Source organism: Condylura cristata, unplaced genomic scaffold (genome assembly GCF_000260355.1).
Source record: "Condylura cristata isolate star-nosed mole 26May11 unplaced genomic scaffold, ConCri1.0 scaffold00023, whole genome shotgun sequence".
In the NCBI taxonomy this organism is placed as follows: Eukaryota; Metazoa; Chordata; class Mammalia; order Eulipotyphla; family Talpidae; genus Condylura; species Condylura cristata.
Window position 1 is genome coordinate 7,870,116 of NW_004567124.1, and position 26,066 is coordinate 7,896,181.

At 45.6% G+C, this 26,066-nt stretch overlaps 1 protein-coding gene across 2 annotated transcripts in view; it reads left to right on the forward strand.

Moving 5' to 3' along the window:
* The first annotated feature begins 3,022 nt into the window (after positions 1–3,022).
* The window catches only part of DAPK2 (death-associated protein kinase 2), a 107,279-nt gene continuing 84,235 nt past the window's right edge, over positions 3,023–26,066 (forward strand). For both annotated transcript variants that reach the window (XM_012728487.1, XM_012728488.1), the window contains exons 1-2: positions 3,023–3,120; positions 9,163–9,259. In XM_012728487.1, coding sequence (XP_012583941.1) covers positions 9,183–9,259 — 77 coding nt within the window. In that variant the 5' untranslated portion in view covers positions 3,023–3,120; positions 9,163–9,182. The remainder of the gene's footprint in view (positions 3,121–9,162; positions 9,260–26,066) is intronic.

Consider the following 26,066-nt stretch of genomic DNA (forward strand, 5'->3'; position numbering starts at 1 on the left):
TGCACAAAGCAAGTGTTCTTATGTCTTTGCAGATTGGTGGGTTGCTCGACAATGTTTTCATGTCCTAGGTCTCCGTGAAATGAACAAAGAGGTTCTTATTGTTGGGGAGGAAGCTAATCTTTCTGTACCCTTCTAGGTCTGTAGGCTGGAAAAATAAACTAGACACAAGAAAGATTAGAAAGAGAAAACACAAACTTGAATTATGTACCCATAGAAGCCCAACCATAGAATAGTAGAACCTATCATTTGAGGGTATATAGTTTCTAGTAAAGAAGCTATACATGCAGGAAGGAAAAACAGAACAAAGAACTTTGCAATTTAAAGAATAAGGAATTTTGTAGGCAGATGGGCAGGGAAGATTTGCATCATAGCTCAGTCACTTGCAGGTTGGTTGAACTAGGGCATGTCAGCTTCCTCACGTCTCAGTTTTGGAGTAAAGTGTCTGGCACGGGATGCATATGCTAGAAGAAATGTAATACATGGGAACTATTACAAATGATTATACATTTCTCCATCCAACATATGACTACTAAGTGCTGGCCACTTGGGGATCCTTGGGAGCAATGTGAAACTGGACAGTTACGTTCCCTTATCTAGGAGCATTTAAAAAGTCTAGTAATTCCATTGAACAGGCTTGATATGATTTGGAATAGCAGGCACTGTCTGGATACAAACAGGAACATTTTCCTTATCCTAAGACAAAAGAGAAGTGAACACAAATCATAAAAAAAATAGAGAAAGGAAAATATCATTGAAGTACAAATCAAGAATAGTGAGATTCAAGAGTGAAAGCAAATCTAGAGGGCAGATTAAGGAAGATTCCATGGAGGGTATAGTACTGGAGAGGACCTTTGAGGAGGCTAGAATTTTGTAGGATGGGGTAAAGAGGGTGGTGGTGGAATGACTTAAACATAAGCATGGAGGCAGGAGTAGCCAGTAATCCAGCTTGGCAAAGGTACTTGATGTGTGTGCACAGGAGGGAATGGGATGTGTGTACATAGCTAGGGAGTGCAGGTTGGAGTCTTAAATGCTAGGGAGAGGCATTTAAGTGGCTCTCAATCAGCAATGGGATTCATAACTGAGTTGCATAATTCTTAGCTCTTCATAGCTGAACCTCCTTCTGACTTCATTCAGAAGTAGGCATAATTGTTGCCACCCTGGTCAGGGCTTGCCCCTCTCTGCCCACTGCTGCCCTGTCTAGTGCTCAGAGTACTGTTGCTGCTTTCAGGGGAGGGTCTGATGACCTCACTTGATCTCAAAACATAAAATGAATTTCCAGATGGTACCGCCCTAAGAAATTGCACTTGGCAGGTACATTGAAAAAGCATCAAACTAAGAACTAGGAGGAGGCCTGGTTCTAATCCTGGCTCTGCCTCTCACTAGCTGTGTGACCTTGGACAAGTCTCTTCTCTGAGTCTCAGTTTTCTCACCTGAAAATTGATCATGCTGGGTGGAATGAACGACAATAGCCTTCCCGCTACAAGTTCTCAGACTAATTTTCCAAGTGTCAAATCCAAGTCCCTTGTCTCATACAAGGAGCTCATCCTGCTGCTGATAATATGTATTACACATGAAGTTCAGAGAAGAAATGGAGGGGCTTTATGTACTTGGACAATGTCAACTGAGCCCAATCTTGAATTCATAGCCTAGTCACAGACCATGTGAATGAAGAAAACTTCGGAATATCCCCAACCCCTGACATTCAAGTCACTCTCAATTGAAGCTCCAAACATTGTAAAATGGAGATAAGTCATACAGGCTGTATCTTGTATGACTGACCCTCAGAATTCCTGACTCTCAGAATTTGTGAATCTAACAGAACTGTTGTTTCCTGCCACCAAGCCTGGAGTGATTTGTTACATAACAATAGACAATTGGAAATGGAAGTAGATGCTTCACCAGAGGATGAAGGTCTTCTTTATGCTGACAAAACATCACCATGGACTGTCCTCCTCCATCTACTGACTTTGAAAGTCACCTTTAGTCTTGGAATTCCTCTAAATAGTGTGACCTTGAGAGAGGAAACTCAGCCTGCAGTGTCCTGGCATGTTGTAAAGTTTATAAACAGGAAACTCTGGGATTTTCCTGCAGATGCTGGGGTATTGATCAGATGGGCCTGGGGTGGGTTTAGGTTGGAAGGGTAGGGTCAGTTGTATTGGTCAGTAGCCTAGCATAGGAAATACTAAGGGGGAAGAGGGTGCGGAACAGGGTCACTCACTCACATCATCCGGTCTTCTGGGCACATTTTACACACGTTCATTCAGCTCCACAATAGCTCTGTTAGACACTATAACAAGGGATGTTTCTTCAAAATGAAGAAAAAGCTCATGTGCCAATCCCAAGATCACACACAAGGCATGGTAGAATAGGACTTTGAATTAAAGATATGACTGAATCTACACTCTTCTAGGACTGTCTTGAGGAGCCCTGTGTGTGAATTATAGATGGGATCTCTGGGAAAGAACCTTCATTTCTCTTAGCTGCTTCTTGTCTTAAATAAAACTACTGACCTTGGCTTAAGTTCTGTTTCTGCTCCCCCCTATCGCCTCCACTCTGGTTACTTTCTCCCCCCACCCCTCTTTTTTTTTTTTTCACTCTCATTACTTTTCCCTCTAGAGAGTTTTGACAGAAGCAAGAGAGGAAAGATTCATTTCCAAGTCTTAATAGGAAGGGAGCAGTACCAAGAATACACCACTTCCCGAGCGATGCCAGGCTCTGGCATATCAGCTCATTTAAGCCAGTTCCCAGGAAAGGCTAGGAGAGGTTAGCCGACTTGCCCAGGGACACACAGCAGGTGAGCGGCAGAGCAGGTAAGTAAGCCCCGAGGCCTCCTGGGACAACCCGAGGTGCTGGCGGGGCGGGGGGCAGGGCCCTCCCCACCACCCGGGGCTGTCCCAGGGGGCTCCCAGTAGGGGGCGCCCGGAGCTCCGTCCTGGCCTCGCCTGCTGCCGGCGCCTGGGACTGGACGGGCCGCTCCGCCCCTTCGGAGGTTCCGCGGCTTCGCTGGCGGGCTGGCGCCGGGCGCAGGGAGGAGAGCGCAGCGCCACACACTCCGCGGCGACCCCGGTGCGCACCTTGCCCGCTGTGCCCGCGGCGACCGCCGCAGCGCCGCCTCCCGCCGTGAGTAGCGCCCGCGCGTGGGCTCGACGGGGGGGTCGGGGCGCGCTAGCCAACTGCAGCGGCGTCCAGGGGTTGGGGTCGGCAGGGGCCGACAGCTCCGGAGCGCTCTTTCGTCTTTCCAGGTCTGTTGCCACGATTCCAGACGCCACCTCAGGGGTGTATCCTGTCGCGGCCCGGGGCGTGTGGCGACTCTGGGACGCTGAGACTCCCTGTCGTGCCTCCGGGGCGCGCTCAGAAACCTAGCTCTGGGACCTGACGGAGGTTGTGGGGGCAGAGGTACCGGTCTGGGACCTCAGGAGGAAGTGGGAGACAGACTTCCCTCAAGTTAGGGCTCATTTCCTGGGTAAAGTGCTCCCAAATTTCCAGAGAGGGGCCAGGTCTTCTCAGGGTCTGCTGCCTCTCACCTCGTGCTTCCCACCACTGGCGCAAGGAGGTGATGTGAGGAGGCTGCTCAGAACAGTCATTTCTCTGTGTGGCGAGTGACTCTAGTTAACAGGACAGAGCTAGGCTGGGCGTGGGGCAGCCACTAAGTCTGCAGCAGGTCAGGGTGGGAGGGAACCGACAGAGGGTGTTGTCAACAGCTGACCCCAGCTCTGGGACAAGCATTGAGAATGGCTCATGGTGTGGGTCTGGCCAGTCTTCTCTGCCACTCTGCAAGGTGGAAAATTAATATTCTCACCTGTCAAAGAAAAATTTTTAGAAATGCGGCTGTGAGGTAAGCTTTGGAGCTGTGAAGGTAGTGGTGGGTTAGGGGCACACTTGAAGAGTGGAGGCCATAGGCGGCTGCCTCAGAGGGGTGGCAAGGTCCCTGGGGGCAGATGGAGGGAGCACAGCCCCTGACTCCTTATACTGTAGGTTCCAGCGGGGGGCAGTGGGGGCCACTGTTCTGATGTGGAAGACATTCCTGGGAGAGTCCTGGAAATGAGGTGCCTTGGCTGCTTCACAGATACTTTCAGAGTCTTGATCTTTCCCAAAATACCCACCTCCCAAAGTGTGTTTTTAGCACCTAAAGTGACCGCACTGATAATTAAGCAGCTTTGACAGAGGCCTGGATGGTGGGGACAGGAGCATGTGGATGTGGGTAGATATGTGCTGGTTTGGGCAAGTTTCCAGCAGGCAGGCTTGAGACCGGGTCTGACCCTGACCACATTCCTAAAGACGCCCCAGTTGTCTGCTGTGGGGGTGAACAATTAGGTTGCACAGTGGAACTGCACCTTCACCATTGGAGTTGTCTCATGTCAACTCAGGATGGTGAAGATTCTTCTCTGAGCTCCAGGATTCTCATGAGAAGTGTGTGTGTGTGTGTGTGTGTGCGTGTGTGTGCGTGCCTACAATGCAGTGAGGAGCTCTATAATGCTGAAGTCCCCTCTCTTCTGCTGACAGCCTCCTCTGAGCCTCACTGTGATGATTCCTGGTGGGGGGAGGTGTAAGGAGACAATTGTCCCTACCCCTTTGCCACATCCCCGTTTTACTGACTTGCACTGGGTGAGGTGGTGTGAGGTTCCTCAAGAGTTCAACAGCATAAGCCTAGTGGAGGCTGAGGGTTTCCTCTGGGGTGATCCTAGCCCTGGAGCCTTGTCCTAGGTTGTCCCTCAGGGAACCATTGACCTCCCCAACTCTGGTGCCACCTTTGGAGGCTTTGGGGACCTGTCAACAGAAGCCCAGCTGGGGTGGGCTAGCTGTGTGACTTTCCTAAGTCCCTTCCCTGTCTGGATCTCAGTCTCTTGCTTTTGTCAAGCAAGTCGGTTAAACAAAATGGCAGTGTCTTTCAAATGTTTTCCCTCAAATGAATCCTTACATAGAACCCCAATGTAAAGTATGGATACAATGGAACCGCTCCTGTTGCCTTTCTTCATGGTGGTGGCTCCTAAAGCAGACTGAAAATCCCCTGGATGACCATCTGGGCCCTCCTTCTGTGTGGCTCTAAGAAAGTGCCGAGCCCCAGAAATGTTGCCTATTATTAGGGCTGGGGGCTAGAAAGAGAATTCAGAGATTCATAATGTAGGCATTATGATGGGCCTCATCCTTAGAAGCTTGGAGTCGATGACCTTTGCCTTTGGCCAGAAGTTGTAGCTGTGTGCCTGCCTTCTGCCTTGCAGTTTTTTGTCTTTTCAGGGCCAAGAAGGTACTAATTGATGACTACCATTCTGCCTCAGAGTTTCCCCCCTTTCATTTCATGTTCCTGAACTGTAAAATGCAAACTCATCTTGGGGAGAGGTGTTTGGACAGGGCTTTAAATCATCAGCAGCTATTTTGACCTGATGAGGAAACTGAGCTCAGCCTTGAGAGGCTGGGCCACTAAATTTAAATCAACCAACATTTATGCAGTTCTTGGAAATTGCAAGGGGACAGAGGAGAGAATGTCACAACCCCACCCTTGCAGGCTCTAAGACAATAGGATGGAGAGAGGAAACTCACTCATTTGGGTCTGCCCAGGCACTGTTTAAAAACACCTTACATTTGTTTTCTTGTTTTTCCCACAAAGAAGATATTAGACTCATTGTTTTATTTTTAAGATTTTGATTGCATACAGAAGTGTGCATCCTGTATATCCATGTTAGCACCACACAGAGCAAGTAACATCATCACCAGCACCCAGAATACCCTCTTGTCTTGTTCCAGAGACAATCTCTGCCCCACCACACGTGTCACCATTATTCTTACTTCTTGTATCATAGTTTGTTTGTTTGTTTGTTTTTACAGAAGATGGAATCACACAGTAAATAGTCCTTTGTGTCTGGCTCTCTTCATTCAAGTCATGTTTGAAGTTGTGGGTTTTGTTCCACACAGTAGGAGCTTGTTTATTCTCATTGTATTCCGTTGTACTTCAATTTATGTATCCATTCTTCTACTGATGGCCATTTAGTTCCTAATGCTTACTTATTACTAGTAGTGCCACTATGGCCATTCTAACATGGACTGCTTTGAAGGTTGTTAGCACACATTTCTCTAGGTATGTCCATAGAAACTGCCTGATAATTTGCCAAAGTAGTTGTGCCAGCGTATCCTCAGGGGTCTCAATGTGTTAGTATGTGGCAGAGCGGGGATTCGAAACCAGGTCCCTGTGACTGTAAAATCTGTGCTCTTTCCCTCTGGGTTAGATATGGACAAAGATGATGATGAACCAGAATGTAATAGGCTCTAACCCTCCAAAATTCCCTCTGGGAATTTTAACCTGTGCTGGTGTGAAAAGTGGTTGTGGAACCTCGCAAAGATGATAGCGTTTGCATAGGGCCCTGCAGGAAAGAGGTAGGAGGGCTAGCAAGGTGGGCTGCTAATGGAAAGGAAAGGACTCAGCTAAGTTTTGAGGAAATGTGAAAGGTTAATTTTGACTTTAGTATAGACTATGTGAGGGAGAGAGCTAACGTTGGAAAGGTAAGGTGGGGTCAAACTGGTAGATCTAGTTTGTCTGTAGGTCCTTTTCTGCCCCCCCTCCCCCATTCCTGGTCATCCAGAATATGGAATCCGAAGCAGGGGCTCTTATTTTTCTGGGGAACTGGGGCTGCTTTGAATCCAGCCCAGCTCCTGACAGAGCAAATGGAACTGGCCTTTTGCCAATGGAGAGTCTTAGCTGTTCTTGTACCACTCTCCGGTTATGTGACAACAGACTTTTTTTGAGTTTTCTGCTTCTGTCTAGCTCAGTGGAATTAGTAACCCCACCTCCCTAACCTTTCTCAAATGGTTTGTGTGGATATATTTTTTCCCCCAGTTAAAAAGAAATGGTAGATAAGAGTCCTGTCTCCTTCTGGGCTGATCACAGGAGATTTGCTAGTGTGGGGTTAGGGGTGAGGGTGGGTCAAACTTCTGATTCTGCCCAAGTCAAGTTTGCCAGAGATCCTAAAACCTTTTCCTCAGAAAGGACCTGAATTGGTTGCCACAATGATTATGGGAGGACACAACACAAACAGTGCCTTGGGATGAGTCAAATAATAAGAGTAGTAATCATCCTTCTTATTTTCCCAGTTGTTTTTATGTTCTTATCATAGTGGATCTTCACAGATATGTGAAGTAAGTGATATAAATACTATTACCATAGATGAAGAAATTGAGGCTGAGAGATTGCCAACCTGTATGGGTTACATAGATTATCCACACCAGCCAGTCTAGAATAAGGGCTCCTGGAGCTGCTTTTTCCAGGCCTGCTGGGTCCTAACTGGGCACACAGCAAAGACCAAGCATGGAAGAGGATGTGTGATGGACTCTGGGCACTGACAGGAACAAGGTTGCCAGATTAAGGCCTGGAAGCTAGGTCAGCAATGTGTGGAGGTCTTCAGGGATGTATGGGGGAAGGAGGGAGGGAGGCAGATAGAATTCTGCTTTGCAGGGGGTAGAGGTGGAGGACAGAGGGGAGATGTTACATGGCCTGGGAGTTAGAATAATTTCAGCAGGGTTCCTCCCTGGTAGTTCACACAGCACAGCACTATAAAGCTATCTGCAGCCGCTGCAGAAAGAGTGTGAGTTTGATCCCTGGTAGGGAGTGACCCACGTGGTGCAGCAGACCTCTCCTGTCTCGCCCGCTGCTCCCCTCAGCAGTGTATTTTGGTCACTCTGCCTGTTCTGCTCCCCACTCTGTCACTGATAAATTCTGGCCTGTACCCTAGCTCTTGAATGAAATAAATAAAATAAATAAATAAAAGAAAGAAAGAAAGACTAGCTTCAGCCCCATCACATGGATGAGCTGAGATGAGCCCTTATGTAATGGTGCCTCCACCCAGTCTGGTGAAAACAGTCTTTTGGAGCTCGTGTGGCCCAGGCGTGGTTGGTATCTGATTGGCAAGCAGAAGAAAAGCTGCCAAAGCTAGCCAAAATGAGCTCTGAGAGGACATTTGCTTATGACTCCTGAAAGATCCATCCACAGGCAGCTGGTTTTATCTTTGTGATTCTCAGACTGTTAATGGGTCCAGCTCTTGGGGTGTTGTCCAGGCTGGTAGGTGGCTGTCCCAGAGATGGGTGAGCTCCTTGGAGGAAGGGGACTCCCAGGGGAGGATGCAAAACGTCTTTTGGTGGACTGTAAGCACTCCCCCATGACTCAGAGCTATACTTGTTCTTGGGCAGACAGTTAACTATCGTACAGATGAAGAAACTGAGGTTCCTCTGACAAGAGATGAGATCATAGAACTAGTTGCAGGCAAAACTAGAACTAGAACCTCAGGCTCCTGACTCCTGGTGCCTGTTGTAAGTTGTCACACCCCTCCCGCGCTTCTTTCCCTTGGGGTGTTGAGTGAGAGTTTACAAATCAGTTCAGACTTGTAATTGGGTGTCACAGCCCCTGAGGGAGCTGAGGTCATGATAATCCCTTACTTTTCTATTGCATTGGATAGTTTACAAAATAACTTCATGATTTGCAGTGGTTTTTACAGTATTAACCCCTTTTACAGGTGGGGAATCTTAGTCTTTGGCAGTTTAAATGATTTAACTAAGCAAAATTGGGACCCTGAACCTCCTTTTTATTTAGCGACTTATTATGCATACAAGAACTGGTGTGAGGCCAGAAGTGTGGGGTTGAGAAAATTCACCAGAGACAGAGTGGAAGCAGAACAGGCGGATTGACTGAAGTACATTGCTGAGGGGAGCAATGGGTGAGACAAGAGAGGTCTGCTGTGCCATGTGGGTAAGCTCCCTGGCCTGGTATAGACTGCTGATAGCTTCATAGTGCTGAGACTTTAACCCTTGCATCACCAGGGAGACCCAAAAGCTAGTGTTCTTTGCACTGTATCACAGGTTTGTCTATTCCAGTAGTTCTGAATTTCATGAGAACACATTGCCTAAATTGGTCATGAATCTGTCTCTGAACTTGTTCAGAGTAGATCTGAAGAGGTGGGGAGGACTCTTTTTCTGTTTCCTTAACACCACTGAATTAATATAGGTCACATTTGATACCATACATCATCAACAACATGCGAGAGAAGGCTTGAGGGGGCCGTTCTTGAGGAACCAGGGCTTTAGATTCTGGTTACCTTGTAGATGATTACTTCGAGACCCAGACTCTTTGGCTTGTGTCTGTTTCCATGGCTACCCTAACCTCAGTTTGTTCCATTTTAGGGTTGAATGTCTAGGCCTCGATGAAGAGCCCTAACATGGAGGCGTTCAAGCAGCAGAAGGTGGAGGACTTTTACGACATTGGCGAGGAGCTGGGGAGGTAAGAGGCAGTGAGAGGTGGAAGGGCTGTAAGACAGAACCCAGATTCACTTCTCTTGGTGCATTTCCGTTTGGTTTTGGGGAGCCTGGTTTTATTACAGGACTCATGGGAAACTTTAAAAACAACCCTGAGATTTATTCATTTCCACGGGCAGCTCTGCAAATAGTCATCTCTCTGGAAATAAAGACTTGCTCAGCAGAAGGTGCTAGAATTATTGATTCTGTGTTTTTCGTGTAATCTACAGAATCTAAATGATTCTTAACTTTGTCTGGTACTGTCACACAAAGCCCTCTGGACAGAGATCTGACCTGTCGGTTTTCTTCTCAGTCCCACTTAGTATTCTCCGTGGTTCCCAGGATTTTATTTCCTAAGCTCAGAGCCTGAATGGGAGGTGAGGTAATCTTCCTGAAAGTAGATTTGCATTGAGTAACAAGCCATATAAGCCTAGTTATGAAGATGTCTTTGAGTGTCCGGATGCATTTTCAGGTTTGCTAAGCCCAGAACATAGCCAGGGATAAACTCTGAGCTTGAGAGCTTTTAGAAGTGGAAGAGACTTTATGTTTTCTGATACTCTACCTGCAACAGTGTGGGAAGATGTCATATACCTCATAGCCCGAGGGGCTTTGGGTGAATACCCCCAAAACAAATCCTGGATATAGGGTAGGTAAGAGGCAGTAGAGGCCTTAGGCCTTTGGGATGACTTGGTACCCTAGAATTTGGGGTACAGGTCAGAGGTGCAGGGGTGGTGGGAGGATTCACCAGAGACAGAGCTGGGAGCAGAACAGGCAGATCAATGAGGTACACTGCTGAAGGGAGCCGCGGGCAGGTCACCTTGGGGCCGGGGATTGAACTTGCACTGAAATGGCTGCGGCTAGTTTGCAGTTATGACCTAACCCGTTGTGCCACCAGGGAGGGCCCAGAAGTGGAAGCCCTTTGGAAGGTTCTTCTTCCAAACCCTTTATTTGATAATTGAGGATATTAAGCTAAGAGGGACAGGGTCTTGCCTGGGGCACTTGACTTCTGAAGTCTTCTCTTTCTCTCCTCCCCTCCTTTTCTTCACTTAGCATATTATTTGTATCAGGAAATGGTAAACAGATACCCTGTCCTCTTGGAACTTATAGTCCATTGGTGGAGAAACTAAACAAAACAAGTCAGCACAAAAAACTAAATTAATATAGCATGTTTTAAAGGAGAGGAGAACTGAGTCCTCTGAGAGAAAATAAGGTGCTTACTTTAGACAGGGAAGGCTGCTCTGAGTAGTGACTGAAGAGTAGACATGCAGGCTAAAACAACTGCCTGGACACAGCCCCTGCGGTGAGGAAGCACTACCTCAGGCCTGAAGAGCTGGGCAGGAGGCCAGTGTGACCTTGGAATGTGAGCAGGGGTTCAATGGTGCTAGATGAAGTTGGGAACATAAGTGGGGGCTGGATTTAGCTGTTGAGCTCCCTGCCAACATGGAGTGGTTGGGAGGTTTGGCCTTCATTAGGGCTCACACAGTGGGGTATGGGTCCTCTTCTTAACTGTATAACTTTTAGGATAAATGACTCAATGTCTCTGGCCTCAGTTTTCTTACCTGTAAGATAGGAATAAAGACTGCACAATCCTCACAGTTGTGGGACTAAATGAGTTGCTGAGTCTAAGGCATCCTTCACAGTGCCAGGCATAGGGCAGGTGCTCAATGATAGGAGTTTTTGGCCTTTGATATAAATTTGGAGCCCAGTCACCCACCTCTGCAGTCCCCTTGGACTGTATGAAAGAATAGCAAGAGGGATTATTCTCACTTGGGGAGAGCTGTATGTAAACCCTGCCGTCAGTTGAGTATCTGAACCTAGACTTTGGACTGTCTCATTGACAGTCCTTAGGATGCAAAAATGAAAATGAATGACAGTCATTTTTTACTTTCAGTGTAATGGTGGTGAAGCTCACAAACTAAGTGGAATAAAGGAAGCCAGACTCTAAAGAGTCCTGTATAAGTCCAAAAAAGGCAAAATGACTGAAGGGTGCTAGAACTCAGAGGTTTATTCTTGGGGGACAGTTACTGGAAGGGAGCCTGAAGGGGCTTTGGGGGGGGTAGTACGTATTGCTTTGTCTCCTAACCTGGGTGCTTATATATGGATGTGTTAATTTCATGAAAATACTGTATTTTATACCTCAACTAAAACTGTATTAACAAGCCGTGACCTTGAACTCCACTCTCTGTCCTGATCTGATTCCTGAAGAATGTATTTCTGACTTCTTTGGAGGTCTTGTATGTCATTATCCTACAAGTAAAAGAACATCTGTGAGAAAAGTTGCAGAATCCAGCTTTGGATCAGGCAGCATGTCCTGGCTGGAGAGTCCCATGCTTGCTGGGTCTCTGCCTGGCCCTGTACATCTTGCTTCATGCTGGCTCCCAGTGGACACCTGGCTGTGCTTCGTTTCAGCCTTGTGGGGGTGCCTGCAGTTGCATGCTGGTGCTGAGGGCATTTGGTAGAATGCTACCCTGCAGATTCTCACCTCTCCCAGTCTTGGTAGCCAGCACTGGGCAGAGAAGGGGAATAAGAGTGCAAGGCTCGGCCCTCCCTAGTGGCGCAGCGGGTTAAAGCACAGCACTGAGAAGCTAAAGCCACTTCCGCATGAGTTCGATCCCCACCTTCCCTGGAGGTGACCACATGTTTTGGCAGACCTCTCCTGACCCGCCCGCTGCTCCCCTCAGCAGTGTACTTCATCGATAAATAAATAAATCTTTAAAAAAAAAAAAAAGAGTGCAAGGCTCATAAAGAGATACCCATTCAAACCCTTGTTTTATAGATAGCTAAGGCCAGAAGTGTCTTGTTTCAGGTCACACAGTGAAACAGTGGTAGACCAAGGTGGGACTGGAGATCTGACTCCAGTCTAGGGCTTTGGCCACTACAACATATAGATCCATAAGACACAAGATAAAAGTTTTCCTTTCATTTAAATGCTTCTGGGGATTGAGGGACAGTATATGTTAACACGGTCTTTTCTATTTGACCTTGAGTGTAGGGCAGCAGGGTCAGAGTCAAGAGGCTGAGCTTTGGGTAGGTAGGGTGTGAAGTTCCTCACAGGGAGAGCCCTGATGAATAGGCCCAGAGACAAATACTGCATGCACAGGTCATTTAAAGTTAGCATTATATAATGATTAGTGCTTTCTTTTCTGTACTTGAATTATTAGACTAACATAAAATGTGACAATTGAACTAGATCTCAACAAAAATTTAATTCCAATCTCCATTTTATAGATAAGGAAAGTGAGGTTCAAAGGCAGGAAGTGATTTGTCTGAGGTCACAGAGGAAACGATACAGGAGATAGAATTTAAAGAACCTTTTTACCCAACCATGGTGATGTAAATAAAGAGACAAAAACTGATCTATATCTACCTTCAATTTTTATACATAGTTCCCACCTCCCTCAAGGAACCTACTTTACTCTTACCTCACATATCCCATCATTCCCTCCCCCTCTCCCCTGATGAAGACAGTGGTATAAAGTAGCACCACTACTTAGAGCTGTTGGGTGCAAGGCACCCTTCTAGGGACTTGACCTGTAGAATCTCCCTTTGTGGGGACAGGAGCCTTGGTCCGAGGAATGTATTTCTGTTCTCAAGCTCACCTTCCTAAGTGGACGGAGGAATTTCCTGGGAGGGCTGCCTGCCAGGTCTGAGTCTCCCAACAGAGACTCTGTGATTAAGATCATACACCATACTCTGAGCTTAACCAGGGCCACCTCTTTCAGGAGAGAAACAAAAGCCTACAGGAAATGTGTTCTGATTTACCTAGGCTGGGTCCCATAGCCCAGTCTAGCCAGCAGAGCACTACAGCTAAGGTCACAAAGTTATGAAGAGTTAAAGTGAAAAGTTGAACTTCCTCTGCCCTCCCTTTCAATCTTACACCACAGGTAGACTTGGATGATAATTTGTTTTGTTGATTTTTCTTCATTTGTTTTTGTTTTTTAAAGATTAATTTATTTATGCTTATAGAACTAGGGTACAGACCAGAGGTATTGTAGGTGAGAGGATTCACCAGAGACAGAGCAGGGAGCAGAACAGACAGATTGATGAAGTACACTGCTGAGGGGAACAGTGGGAGGGTCAGGAGAGGTCTGCCACGCCATGTGGGTCACCTCCCTGGCCGGGGATCGAACTCGTGCTGCAGTTGCTTGGTAGAAGTTCATAATGCGGTGCTTTAACCCATTGCACCACCAGGGAGAGACTGTTTTTGTTTTTAAATAGAAACTTTATTCTTTTCTTTTTAAATTTAAGTAACACTGGTTTACAACTGGATGTGATTTTGGGTAATAGGCTAACTCCTCTGTTCTTTTGTCTTTTAAATTTTTCTAAATTAAGCAAGTGGACCCAGATGGTATCACATAACCATAGCACTTTGTAACTTGCTTTTTTCACTTAATGAAATAATGCTGGGAAAAATTTTACAACAGTGCATTTATGACTATGAGACTTGTTTTAGATGAAAATTTTTTTAAATAAAAAACTGCAGAAGATGATTTAAGCCAACAAAAGATTAGCAGCCTTAAAACCCAGCAGCTATTTTTATTTCTGTCTTGCCCTCTAATCTGTCCATGGCTATTTCTCATGCCCACACGTCTCCTCCTCTTTTCTGTCTACTTGAGGCACATGAATGCCCAGAACTAACATTCCCCGAAATGCTAAGCAACTAGGCAGGGTGGCGAGGCCAGGGGGAGCGGGAGCAGCACTTGTGGCTGTGGGAGAGCCCAATGATGAGATTAGGTCTATCTCATATTTGTTTGTACAGGCCTGTCAACTCTTTGAAGGCAGGTCCACATCTGCTCTATTTTGAGCATCACTATCTTACCAAGACAGAGGCTGGCGCTCCCCACAGTTTCTGTGATTTGTCTTTGTTTTTGCCATTTCCTTACTCTTAGAGAGATTGAACTTTTTCTGTTAGGTGCGGATCAAATGCTGCATCCCTGACGAAGCCTGCCATGAACTACAATCCCACAACACTCTCCTTCGGTGGGATTTGGTTACCTCTTACCCTGGATCCATATATCTATTAAGTGCTAATATCATTGTGCCTCATGATACACAGAAAAGTTTATCTGTTATCTTTCCCACTACCCTGAAGGCTCCTCCAACCTGGGCTATACATACTTCATCTTTTATCCACGCTTCCTCTCTGCTCCCATCCCATGGTGTCCATCTGCCCAGGCCTTTCCCAATTGATAAAGGTTCAACTCTCACAGACGTTGTAGAGATGTCTGGATCCTGCCTTGAGTTAAATCTGAGGCAGAAAACCTCAAGTTTTTATAGACCTTGGAGTCCGTGAACATTGGGATTCACCTAACACAAAGTGGGAAACACAGTGTAAAATTTATCTCCATAAATTGGACATACATTTTAATCCTTGCAACACCTTGTGAAATAATTACCATTCCCATTTTATGGATGCAGAAACTCAGTCTTCAAAATATCAGGTAACTGACTCAAGAAAGACAGACTGAAGACTTATCAAAGAGGACTAAGTGGGAAATTCTACTCTGCAACACAGCAAATCTCAGAGAAAAGTCAGAAATAAAAGCCAGAAGCTCCTCTGAACAGAGCTCTGTCTTCCTAGGGTGGGATTTTTGTGCCTCTCTGATTACACACAAACTTGTATTTCCTGCTGCTGGGAAAGTGAAAGTGACTGACACTTTAAGATCTTCTGCTATCATGTCTATGAGTGTGCTGGGTAGTTCCATTCCTGCAGAGCAATATGAGCTGGATCACATTCCCATTTCACACATCAGGAAAGTGGACTCATAGTCATGCCTCAAACAGTCCAAAAGGTGAATGTGTATGGTTGCAAATGCATCTGTCTGTGCCCTAGGTCATGATCACAGCCCATTGACTCTCCCAATGTGCCCGTGTACAATGTGCACCTTGATGAGTGTGAGACTGAGGGCTCAGGCTTCCCTCCACAGAGTGTCAGGCTTAACTGGAGCCCAGAGTTCTCTACTCAAAGTCTAAAGAAATGAGAGGATGGAACAGGCCATGAGGTGATTGGCATATCCCCAAATCATGTGCTGGTAGTTCAGAGAAGGAAGCTATCACCGAGTTGAGCTCCTGACTATTCCGCATAGGAAATGGGCAGATGACCACCTCCAGGACAGCACTCTCCCCAGGTCGAGAAGCAGTAACCTGAGCCTGACCTAGAGCATCAAAAGGATGGGGCTGCCAGGAGGACTGGCGACTGGATCACACAAGCTGAGGATGAGGGAGGGTGGCGCTTGTAACACGCATTGTTAGGAAAACAAAGCACAATGCCACTCAGACAAAGTGGCTGCACTGCACAGGCTTCAGTCAGAAGCTGGCACACGGAGCAAATGGCTTGCCCTAAGGGTCGGACTCATCGGGCTGTTTGCTTTAGCAATCAGCGCTCTTGTGTGGGGGTAGCTGAAAACATTACACACCCAGTCTGTTGTGTATTCTCCTAGACATATTTTTCCCCAGTTTGTGAATTTAGCAGTTTTTCTTTAACTCAAGATTGTTTTATTTATACGTTTCCCTGTATTCTTATATATATATAACTTAAAAATAGTTTCACAATTAATAGAAAAAAATGTTAAAATAATAGAACTTCCATGTCATCTTTACCAGACACACCTATTTGTAGTATTTTATCACCTCATCCACCTTCCCCCATACTCTCTCCTCTTCCTTCTCTTGCTTTTTCTCTCCATCCTTTTCTCTCCTCCTTTTCTTTTTTGCCTATCTAATTATTGCTATCTTTTATTGCTCTGATCCATTTAAAGTACTTGCAGTCATTATGTCTCTTTATCCTCCCCCACCCCCCAATTACATATCTCTCTGCCCTTTAACCTTGATATGCATCTCCTAAGGAAGCGGATATTTTCAGAATCACAATACAGCGTTCAAATTCATGACATTTAACTCCAACTTTATCATTTTGTCTAAGCTCTCCTTGCTCCAATTTCATCAGTTTTCCTACTAGTATTCTTTATAGCAGGTTTTTTTTCCTTTGTGGTTCAAGACCCAGTGCAGATCGTGGACTGCATGTCATTGTCACAGTCTCCTTTAACCTGGACAGCTCCTCGGCCTTTCTTGGACTTTCAAGACATTGCTGTTTTCAAAAAATCAAAAAACAAAAAACCTGTCCTTTTGTAAGAAAAAAAGATCGCCTATATGCTTTTGTTAATTTCATGATATTCTCCTTTATAGATGTTTCCAATTTATTTAACTTTCCCCCTTGTTTCTCACTGATAAAAGAAAATAATGTTTCTATGAACATATTTGTTTAATTTCCTCTCTCTGCATTGTTTCTGTTGGCTGTATTCCCAGAGGTGGAATACCAGGTCAAAGCTTATGACTGTGTAGTGGTTGAGACTAGAAATACTGGCTGAGTTTACCAGATCATCATCATGTGCTTATTTCCTTATGACTTTGCCTATACTCTTTTATTGCTCTGATGTATTTTTGGTAGTTTCAGAGTTCTGTGAAGATACATTAATGTTTTCAACTGTGGGAAAATGCCTGACCCAGCCAAGTCAGGACCAGAGACAAGAGTTCTTCCCTATGTAGACTGATGGTGGTAAGCCTCCCTTTCTCAGAAGTGGAAGGGATGGAAGATCTCCCACAAACGGATCCACTTCTTTGTTTGTTTTATGTTTGGAAGCTGGCTGGAAGGGCTCCGAAAGCTTTCTGAGAAAGTGCTATTGAGGGAGGGACTGCTAGGGAACGTAATACTGTTCTGTTGGTGCTGGGGAACCAAAGTGAAAGCCAAGAGCCAAGGTCAGTGTAGGAGTTGGCCCGAGGTAGCCATCACCTCAGCTGTAGTAAAGCCTCACAACTCTTGCAGCCCTGGGAGGTGGGAGCTGCTGCAGCGTCCAGGGCTCCCCATGAGGTGATGGCTGAGGCCTTTAGATTCTCTTCTAGAGATGGCCCAGACCCTAAAGCAGCCTTCAGTCAGGTTTTGGAGCCCAAGAACTTTAACCCTCAAGGACTCCATGCTGTCTGTAAGGACGTGGAAAACTAGAGCCCCCAGTGTGTTTCAATAAATCCGCCTTTTCTGTTCTCTACTCTGGTGAATTCTTTCACCTCCATGTCGCTGGCCTACAAACTGGTTATAAGAGAGAGAGGAGGGTGGGGGGCAGGAGGGAGAAGGAGAGAGAGAAGAAAATGACAGAAAGAAAAGAAAATGAGAGAAAAGGAAATTGTGTGTGTGTGTGTGTGTGTGTATGTGTAAAAGAGAGGGAGAGAGAAAGAGAGAAGAAAACTAGAGCCCCAAGGCCAATCAGGTCTACTGTCTCTTTGTGAATGGTCCTAAAGTTAAAATGGGTTTTACAGATTAAACGGTTCCAGTAGATCAATAACAGGGAACTCTAACTTTGGACCCCAATCAAACAAAAAGTTACCTACCCCTCCTTCCAAAATTCCATTCTTCAAAAACCTGAATTAAAACAACAAACAAAGCAGAACAAACTTAATTCTTATATCTTGAATTGTAATCAATTAAAAATTTATTGAAATTCAGTTTTCTCCTTTGTTATATAAATACCTACTATAATTATCCTCTGTGTAATATCCAGTTTCCTTCTAGGCTCCTAGTGCTCCTAAAATAGTTCCCATCTGATCCTTTATGGAGAAAGTGTGCCTACCCCTGGTCTGTTTCAGTACAGTTTACTATAAAACAGCAAAGATGTTCAAAAGTGGATTATCATGAGATAAATGGATCGACGTGAAGTTGTAGTTATGGAAGAGGAGGAAGCAGGGGTGAGCAGAGATCCACCTGCCCCCCTTCCTTGCTCTCCTGCTCACAGACCATGAGGAACCTCTGAGAAACCCAGTTTCAGAACCACTCCCCACCTAGGTCGGTCCTGTTTTCAGAGAGTGCTGAGTAGGAAGAAGGGGAAGGAGCTCTGGGCATTGGGACTGGGTATCCGCTCTAACCTGGCCCTGTGCTAATCAATGGTGCATTACCTGATTTAGCCCTCTTGACACCTCATGGGTAGTAGGCATTTCCCCCATTTTACACATAAGGAAGCCAAATCTTAGAACACCTAATGAACTGGCTAAGGGGTAGGTGTCAGAGCTGGTGTGTAAGGCCACGATGACATCTAACTCCTGCCCCTGTGCTCTCTGGGAGGTACCAAGCTGCCTGAGATTTATTTTCTTTTTACCTGTGATCCTTGGGTCCCCTCCAGAGAACAAGGAAGGAGGCTGATAATATAGTTTCGTGTTCTTGGTGGAAACTGCTGCCCTGTTGTCCTACAAGGAATTCATTTCCAAGACTAGCACTGTCTCCCTGCTCACACCTACCTCCACCCCCTTGTTGCCAGCATCTCTCTCTCTCTCTTTCTCTCTCTCTCTCTCTCTCTCTCTCACACACACACACACACACACAGAGGCATGCATGCATCCTCCCTGACCTCTGGACTCTAATGTTGAATCCTGAGTGACTGACTCCTGGTGGCCTGACCACAAGGCCTGGAGAGTCATGAAATACTGATGAAGTGTACCTCCCTCCTTGGGGTGAGGTTGATTTGATGCCCTGGTGCCCTGGAGCCAGGCCCACTGGCTAGAGCGGAGAACTTAGCTGCCAAGGGGCTATTGTGTGGTTCTAAGAGGGAGAACTTTCTGTTAGTCCTCTGGATAGACAGGACAGGGTAGAGGTGAAAGGCAGGGAAGGACCATGGCAGGAGGTCTGGCTGAGGGCAGAAGGGTGACTCAAAGCTGGCGGGGACTACTTGGACAGTGCCCAGGTTTGAGCCTGGTTCTGCTACTGTGAGCAGTGAGGCTTCGGGCAGCTTTGCTCCCACAGGCTCTGCTTCTTCCTCTTCAGATGGACCTGTCGCAGGATCATTGACACACCACTGGAATCTGAGCTGCTTCACATTTTCCAGCCTTCTGGGGTCTCTGTCCTTTAATAGCCACCTAAGAATAACCAGTATTCAGTTCTAGGGCAACTGCCATTTGGAGCTTTCCCAAGGAGTGTTCATATCCTCCTGGGTGCCTTGGTCCTTGAACTCAAGGACCCCTTTCTCCTGTGTAACAAGGCCACTCCCCCTCTGTGGCCTGGCTCTGTGTGGGCTGAGCCCATTTCGCGGTACCTCCATGGCCTCTGAGACTGGCTCTCAGGCAAACTGTGTTTCATGTGTGCCTTAGGGGTCAGGAGAGGAATTTCTGCACAGAGAAGGAAATAGCTTAAAATGAGGTAACAGACAATTCTATGTTTTGTCTTTCTTTTCTTTTTTTGGACCCTTGCTGTGATTCTCTGGCCTTCTGGGATCCCCTTCCTGTCTCCAAATATGTTGCCATTCTTTATACTTAACACCCAAGGGAGACCCCCAGTTTTTTCACATATAGGTGGCTTAGCATCTTGTAATTTCTCTTTGAATGGACCTTGGGCCTCTCTTTTCCGGAATCAAAGTCCCTTTAGAGTTTTTCTTTTTTTTTTTAAAGATTTATTTATTTGGGCATACAGAACTGGGGTACAGGCCAGAGGCTCAGGGGCGGTGAAAGGCTTCACCAGAGACAGAGTGGGGAGCAGAACAGGCAGATCGACGAAGTACACTGCTGAGGGGAGAAGCGGCCAGGTTCAGGAGAGGTCTGCCACGCCATGTGGTCACCTCTGGGGCAGACGGGAATCGAACTTATGTGGAAGTGGCTTAGCTTCTTAGTGCTGTGCTTTAACCCGCTGCGCCAGCAGGGAGGGCCCCCCTTTAGAGTTTTTCACAAACAAAAAAGCCATCTCTGAGCCTTTTATCCCCCATGATAGAATTTTCTACTTCTCTTAGCATATGGTAACAGCTCTATTCACAGCAAATATTCACAGATATGGATATATTACGGTAAAAGTCCAGTAGTTAGTTGTTTCGAAGGCCTCACCAGGAGGAGTTGGTTGGGCTGGGCAATTTCTGTTCTGTTATCTTCTTTGCTCATGACACTTCCCCTAGGGTAGGTAGGCAGGTGGGAAATCCTTGTCCCCATGTTACAGGTAAGGAAAAAGGCACAAAGATCCAGTTGCTACCCTTGAGAGCAGGGAGGCCAGATGGGGTGGAGATAAGGCTGTATGTCTACTGGGATTTATAAACATAGGCCCAAGTAGCAATCTTGAAATTTTTTCTTAGCAAAAGACATGTTAGAATGCACCTCAGAGCCAACTAACTGCATTTCCAGATTTTGGGGTAGTGAAATTCTTTCCGATGTGTTATCTAAATCTTCCTGTAGGATCTTTCCTGGGTTCCACTCATGTGTCTGCTAGCAAGGAAGCACTGGCAGAATCTGGCTTCATACCTGAAGCCCCTTGGTTCTCAGTGCTGTTACCCTCCAGGAGGGTCTGTGGCTGGGCCATTTCTACAGGACCTGAACACACCCCTCCAGTACATCCCGCAGGACTGGGAATCACACCTTGCTACGAAGCACCCCAGCTTTATTCACTGCCTTTGTGACCTTGGGCAAGTTCACTTTCTGAGCCCAATTTCCTCATCTGTGAAATGGTAAACATACCATCTACTTATCAGGCTAGGATTTGGGGCTAGGTCTCTCCTGATTCTAAAGGACTAAATAAGATTATGACTAAAATATGCATGATAATGGTTGTCATCTCGATGGTACATGCAAATCACAGAAGAAATGTAATACAAATAAACATTTATATGCATTTATGTATGCATATAAATAAACATATATATGCTAGGGATTCAGATTCAGAAGATCTGGGGTTGGCTCCCAACTTTGTAAACAATGTTCAACCGGATCCAAGATCACTTCGTCAAAATGGTACTTGAGACAGATGGCAGGCTCTCTTAAATGTTAACTTATTTCTTCCACCCCTTGATTGAGCAAATCTCTTTTTTATTCTCTAACCCAGCTATGTTAATTTTACCTCTTCACCATTACTTGCACCACGCTAGTAGACACCAGTAGATGCTCAATTCTCCAGCCCCTCCATGTGTGTATGGTGTCTACCGCAGCCAGCATTCCTATCTTACTAATTCCCTCTTGCTTCTCACCACCCTGCCTCTCACAGTCTCTTGCCCCATAGAGTGGAGTTGAGCGAGTCCCTTGTGCAGCGGGAGTCCCTGATTAGGACAGGGAGAGTCATTTGACCCAAAAGTGACCCATTCATTGGCTAGTTGGTATCCTATGGATGTTCAACCTGAAAAAATTGCCAGTGAGCAGCCTTGATAATTAGCTAAAAGCCAATTAGATGGTCTTTTTCTAAGACTTGATGTGGAGTGTGAGGAGGGCCTGGAACTGCTACTGAAAATGCAGATTCCACAAGTTAGTTCCTTTGTGACATCCATGTTCACTTTCTATTCCTGAATGTATCCTTCTGTTAGCTCCTTTTCCCCAGAACCTACATAGTACACTTTTCTTGTCTTATCTTTGTCCCACTAATGCTCCAGTGTCCCCCTGCTCCATTTGCTTCCCTGTTCAAGTTCTGCTTCCTCCTAGAAGCCTGCCCAGACTACAATAGACATGTTGACTACTGGTAGGATTGGACACACCTATTCTATATTCCTATAGCACGTTAGGATTCCTACTTGTCATGATTTGCCTTTGAGCCTGCCACCCTCTTCCACACTGCTCTTTGAAAAAAAGCTACCCTAAAACATCTTATTCTGATCTCAGGATCTGGTGGTCTTTCTGCTTTATCTCCCAGGCCCCTACATAATGATGGGCATATAGTAGGTATAGTAGGTGCTCAAGAAATGTACAGATGTGTTCTGGTTTTAGTTCACGCCTATGCTCTCTTTTGTGGCTTTTCTATTAAGACCTTCATCAAAATTCTCCTCTTTGGTCTTCAGTCCTTATCCCCCCCTCAACTCTAAAATTTCATGACTAGTGAAATACTAATCAAACATGTATTAGGGAGGGAGCAGCTGTGATGGGCATTAGAGAGGGACGTGAATGTTAAGATATAGTTTATGTAACTCTGGTAGGATCTTACAGAGCCATTGCAGAGCAAGCATACAAAACCCATGAGAACATTGGCCTTGATAACTCAAGAACTGTCAGAACATAAGGCAATGGAAAGAATATCTAGACAATACGGGTGATACCCATTTGGAACTTGCCACCTCCCTGGTTTACATAGCCAGAGAATGTTTGGGGAGGTGGGAGTTAACTGGGACACTGAAAAATGGGTGGAACTTGGGTTAGCTGAGTAAGGGAAGGGGTCGGCATTGCAGGAATAGATGGCTCTGAGCCTCCTAAATGGGTAAGAAAGTGCAAGATGTGTTTTTTTTTTAGGAGGGTCATCTCTAGCAGAGAAATAGTAAGCAATTTCAGAGTAGCAAACAGAGGATGAACAAAAATCCAAGCCAGCCATTAAGGTTTTAATAGCATTGGTCACAGGGGTGGCAGATAGGAGGGTAATACTAAGGATAATTAAATTTTTTCTTACCTACACTTTTTTGTATTTTCTGAATTAAAAATGTTTAACGTGTATTTCTTATGTCACAGAGACTAAATTGCTTTTTAAGTATTTCTTGCTCAAGCATTTGAACTTATTTTTGCTTTTAAGCTGGATGTCAAGAAGAAAGGCTGACACAATTGGATAGAGAAAGGAGCTGGGAGGCAAGCCAGGGAGAAATGAACCGCTGTAAAGTGTGAGGTGATGAGGACCTGAAACTCTCATGGGAGGGATGGAGGCTTCACAGTCTTATATTCTTTGCATAGAAATGAAAGGCTAGTAAAAAAAGCAAATAAACTCTTGCTGAAGGATAGGAATTTAGGGTGACAGCCACTAAAGAGGAAGGTAAAGAGACGATGAGGACTCCATACTGGTAACTACAGTGAGTCTTCCATCTCTTGTAACAGGGAAATTCCAGCAGAGATATCCAGTGATAGAGGTTGGAAAGAGTAATTTGTCATCATACTATCTTAGAATTTAAATAAGAAGGGCTTCAAGATACCAATTGTCAACCCCTTCAAGACACTGAGTTCTTTAATTTTTTAATGTTAAGTAATCTGCTCTTCTCAGACTATCCAACCACACACAAACCCTTTTTCCTTGTTCCTTAGAGAATATGACTTGACTTCAGAAATTCTACTTTTTTAGGAAGTTATCTGTTGGTCAAATGTATACTTGTATACTGTAAGTCTAGCTAATGTTGTCTTTAGGAAGTTCTTCACAAGTAAAAGCTTCCAGAAATAGACCTGGGGCAATTTTGCTTAATACTCTTGACAATAAAACACACTGTTTAAATGTTCATAATTTCAAGTGTTTGTTTAAGACTAATTGTGTTGTACATTTTCCTTTGTTCTGTGAGATTGCCAAGTAGCACTCCTATTGCATTGCCAACATTATCAGCCCCTTGTCACTGTGAAATGGCATTTGGATGGTCACTCTGGTGACATTGTACTCTGTGTCCACAGGTATATATTTCTAATGTGTTTACCTTCCCTTGTTGTTGCCATCTTAGTTTCCTTTTTGCAGGGTGTTTCCAAGCCAGTATCTAAGCCAACCAGTGTCTAAGCCACATCTTCCCTATATTCTGTCTGATAGTCAGAAAGAAGAAGCTGACAGATTTACCTGATGGACGTGGCATTGTCCCAACTGTCCAAACTTACCTCTCAATACTTCCCAACCTTTTCCCACTCTAGCTGCTCTGTCCAGGCCTTGGGAGATACTCTTTTCCTCCTGAGCACCTTCTCACTCCTCCCTCTTCTTTTCTCCTACTCCTCTTCTCTTTTTCTGCTGAAGAGTTGTACTCAACTCTCTTCCTCTCTGAAACCTTCCCATGGAAACTTCCCCCAACCTCATCCATCTCTCCCGTTTCCAATATCCATCCATCTCAGAGACTGCCTCATACCTAATGTTCTGAAGTAGAAGGTTTTCTGAAGGTAAATTCTGTATTCCTAGTCACGCTGTGTGCCCCTTGAAAATAGGACTGAGGTTTAACTTTCTAGTATTTCCATCACCTCTAGCATAGGACTAGATCCACAGTAGGCAGTCAGCAAACAGGGGCCGGTGCAATCATCAGTTGGGCTCAGTCAGCTCTGAGCCCCTGGGCCTTGAGTTTGCAGCTATAAGCCCAGGAGGTGGAAATGCAGCAGTGTCATTTTCATCACAGCCCTGCTCACATGACCTTCTTTGTTTTCTTGCCTGGAGGGAGCGGAGAAGGGGAACAGGCCAAGTGTGCAGAGCTGTTTGACATCCCAGCAGCTGTACAGAATGCTCACTTGTTCTCCCTCTTGTGTGCCAGAATCACCCCATATCACAGCTTCTTCCTGCTCTGCTGTTGGCCTGCTGGCCTCTCTTTGCTCTGCTCCTCCAGGAGCTGAGCTTGATTCTGTGAACCCACATGGAGCAGCTCATCCCAGAGAAAGATGATACCAGGATTTCCCTTTGGGCGCAGAACCTGGTCTTAACTGAGGGGATGAAGAGAAGTCCTAGTGCTATGAAAATTTGAGCTCAGGGTGTGGCTCTTTGGAGGCTATCTGAGGGTAAGAGGCTTAGAAAGAATCATTTGTGGCTTCTGAGCTATCAGCCATAGACTTGGAGTAAAAACCTTGATTCCAGTCTTCCACAACATGTTGTGTGGCTTTGGGCCAAGCAGTACAACACTTTGGTGGTCCGGGTGGGACCTGGATGCAGATGTCCTCACTCCTGGTCCTTTCCTTTTTCTTCTACTGTACAGAGACTACAGGCTTTTGCATCTTACCGAGTCACCTCTCCTTTCCCTTTTGACTTATTCCTTTTAGTACCCAAGACGCTCTTAGGCATAGGGGCTGTTTCCAGAGACTGGCTGTCAGAGATCTGTCCCCAAATCATCGTTCTACATTTCCTTCCTATAGACATTTTCCTTGAAGGCTCAGACTTTCTTGGGGCTACTACCCTATAGGCCTGTCTCTTTTGACAATTGCAAAGTGATCCTTCCCAGAAGAGCGGAGTAAAGTGTGCTACTTAGGTGAAGCAAGTAATGCTTTCCATAGCTGGACACAATAAAAATTTGTCATGTGTATAAATGAATGATTTCTAGCAAGAGGCAAGAGAATGGGTGATGCTGTGGTATCTCCTTGATCACTGTAAGAGACCAGACCCCTTTTGGGAGAACCCCTCTATGAAATTGCTCAATCTGCAGGCCTGCTGAAATGGGTTCTGATGCCTGCTGTGTCTCAGTTTTTCCATGTCACCGTTTCTCCACGTTGAAGCACTTCAACAAGAGGAGTGCTGGTGTGGGAGTGAGGGGGTCCAGGTTTTGGTTCCTTTCCCTCCTCCTCCTCCCACAGGACTTTGGCTTCCTCATCTCTGACAGTTAAGTGTCTTCTGTGATTCTGTGATTATGAGCAGCACCCTTGGTCAGCACCTGCTCCGTTTAGGGCAGGAGTCTCTCATCTGATGCTGGGGCCCGTGGCATAGTAAGTCTCGGGTGCTGTTGAGATTGCTGTGGTTGAGATTAGCCAGGGAAGCTTGGCATCTAACCTGTGCTCTTTAAAAAGTGCCTGTTTTAGCAACACGATTAGTAAATATTGACTCTGTGGCACAAAATGGAAAGCAGAGATGACTATGTTAACTCACTCCAAGGGTAGAAGTTCACCAAGCCCTGATAAGAGAAGAAGTAATTATGCAACAGGTAGGTGTGTTATTGACAAGTTGTTTAGAACTAGGGAAAATGGAAAACAGGACAAGGAAGTCTGCTGGAGATCATAGCTGCCTGTGAGCACCCGCCGTGCAGCTTTTTAGTTTTACAGTGATGAATACTTACATCCTTAAGGTATACAGAAAAAGACTGTAAAGAAACACAGTAACACATTCACTGTGACTTTTTTTAGATATAGTGAAATTGCTACTGTGTTTTTTTTCTATATCCTTTTTA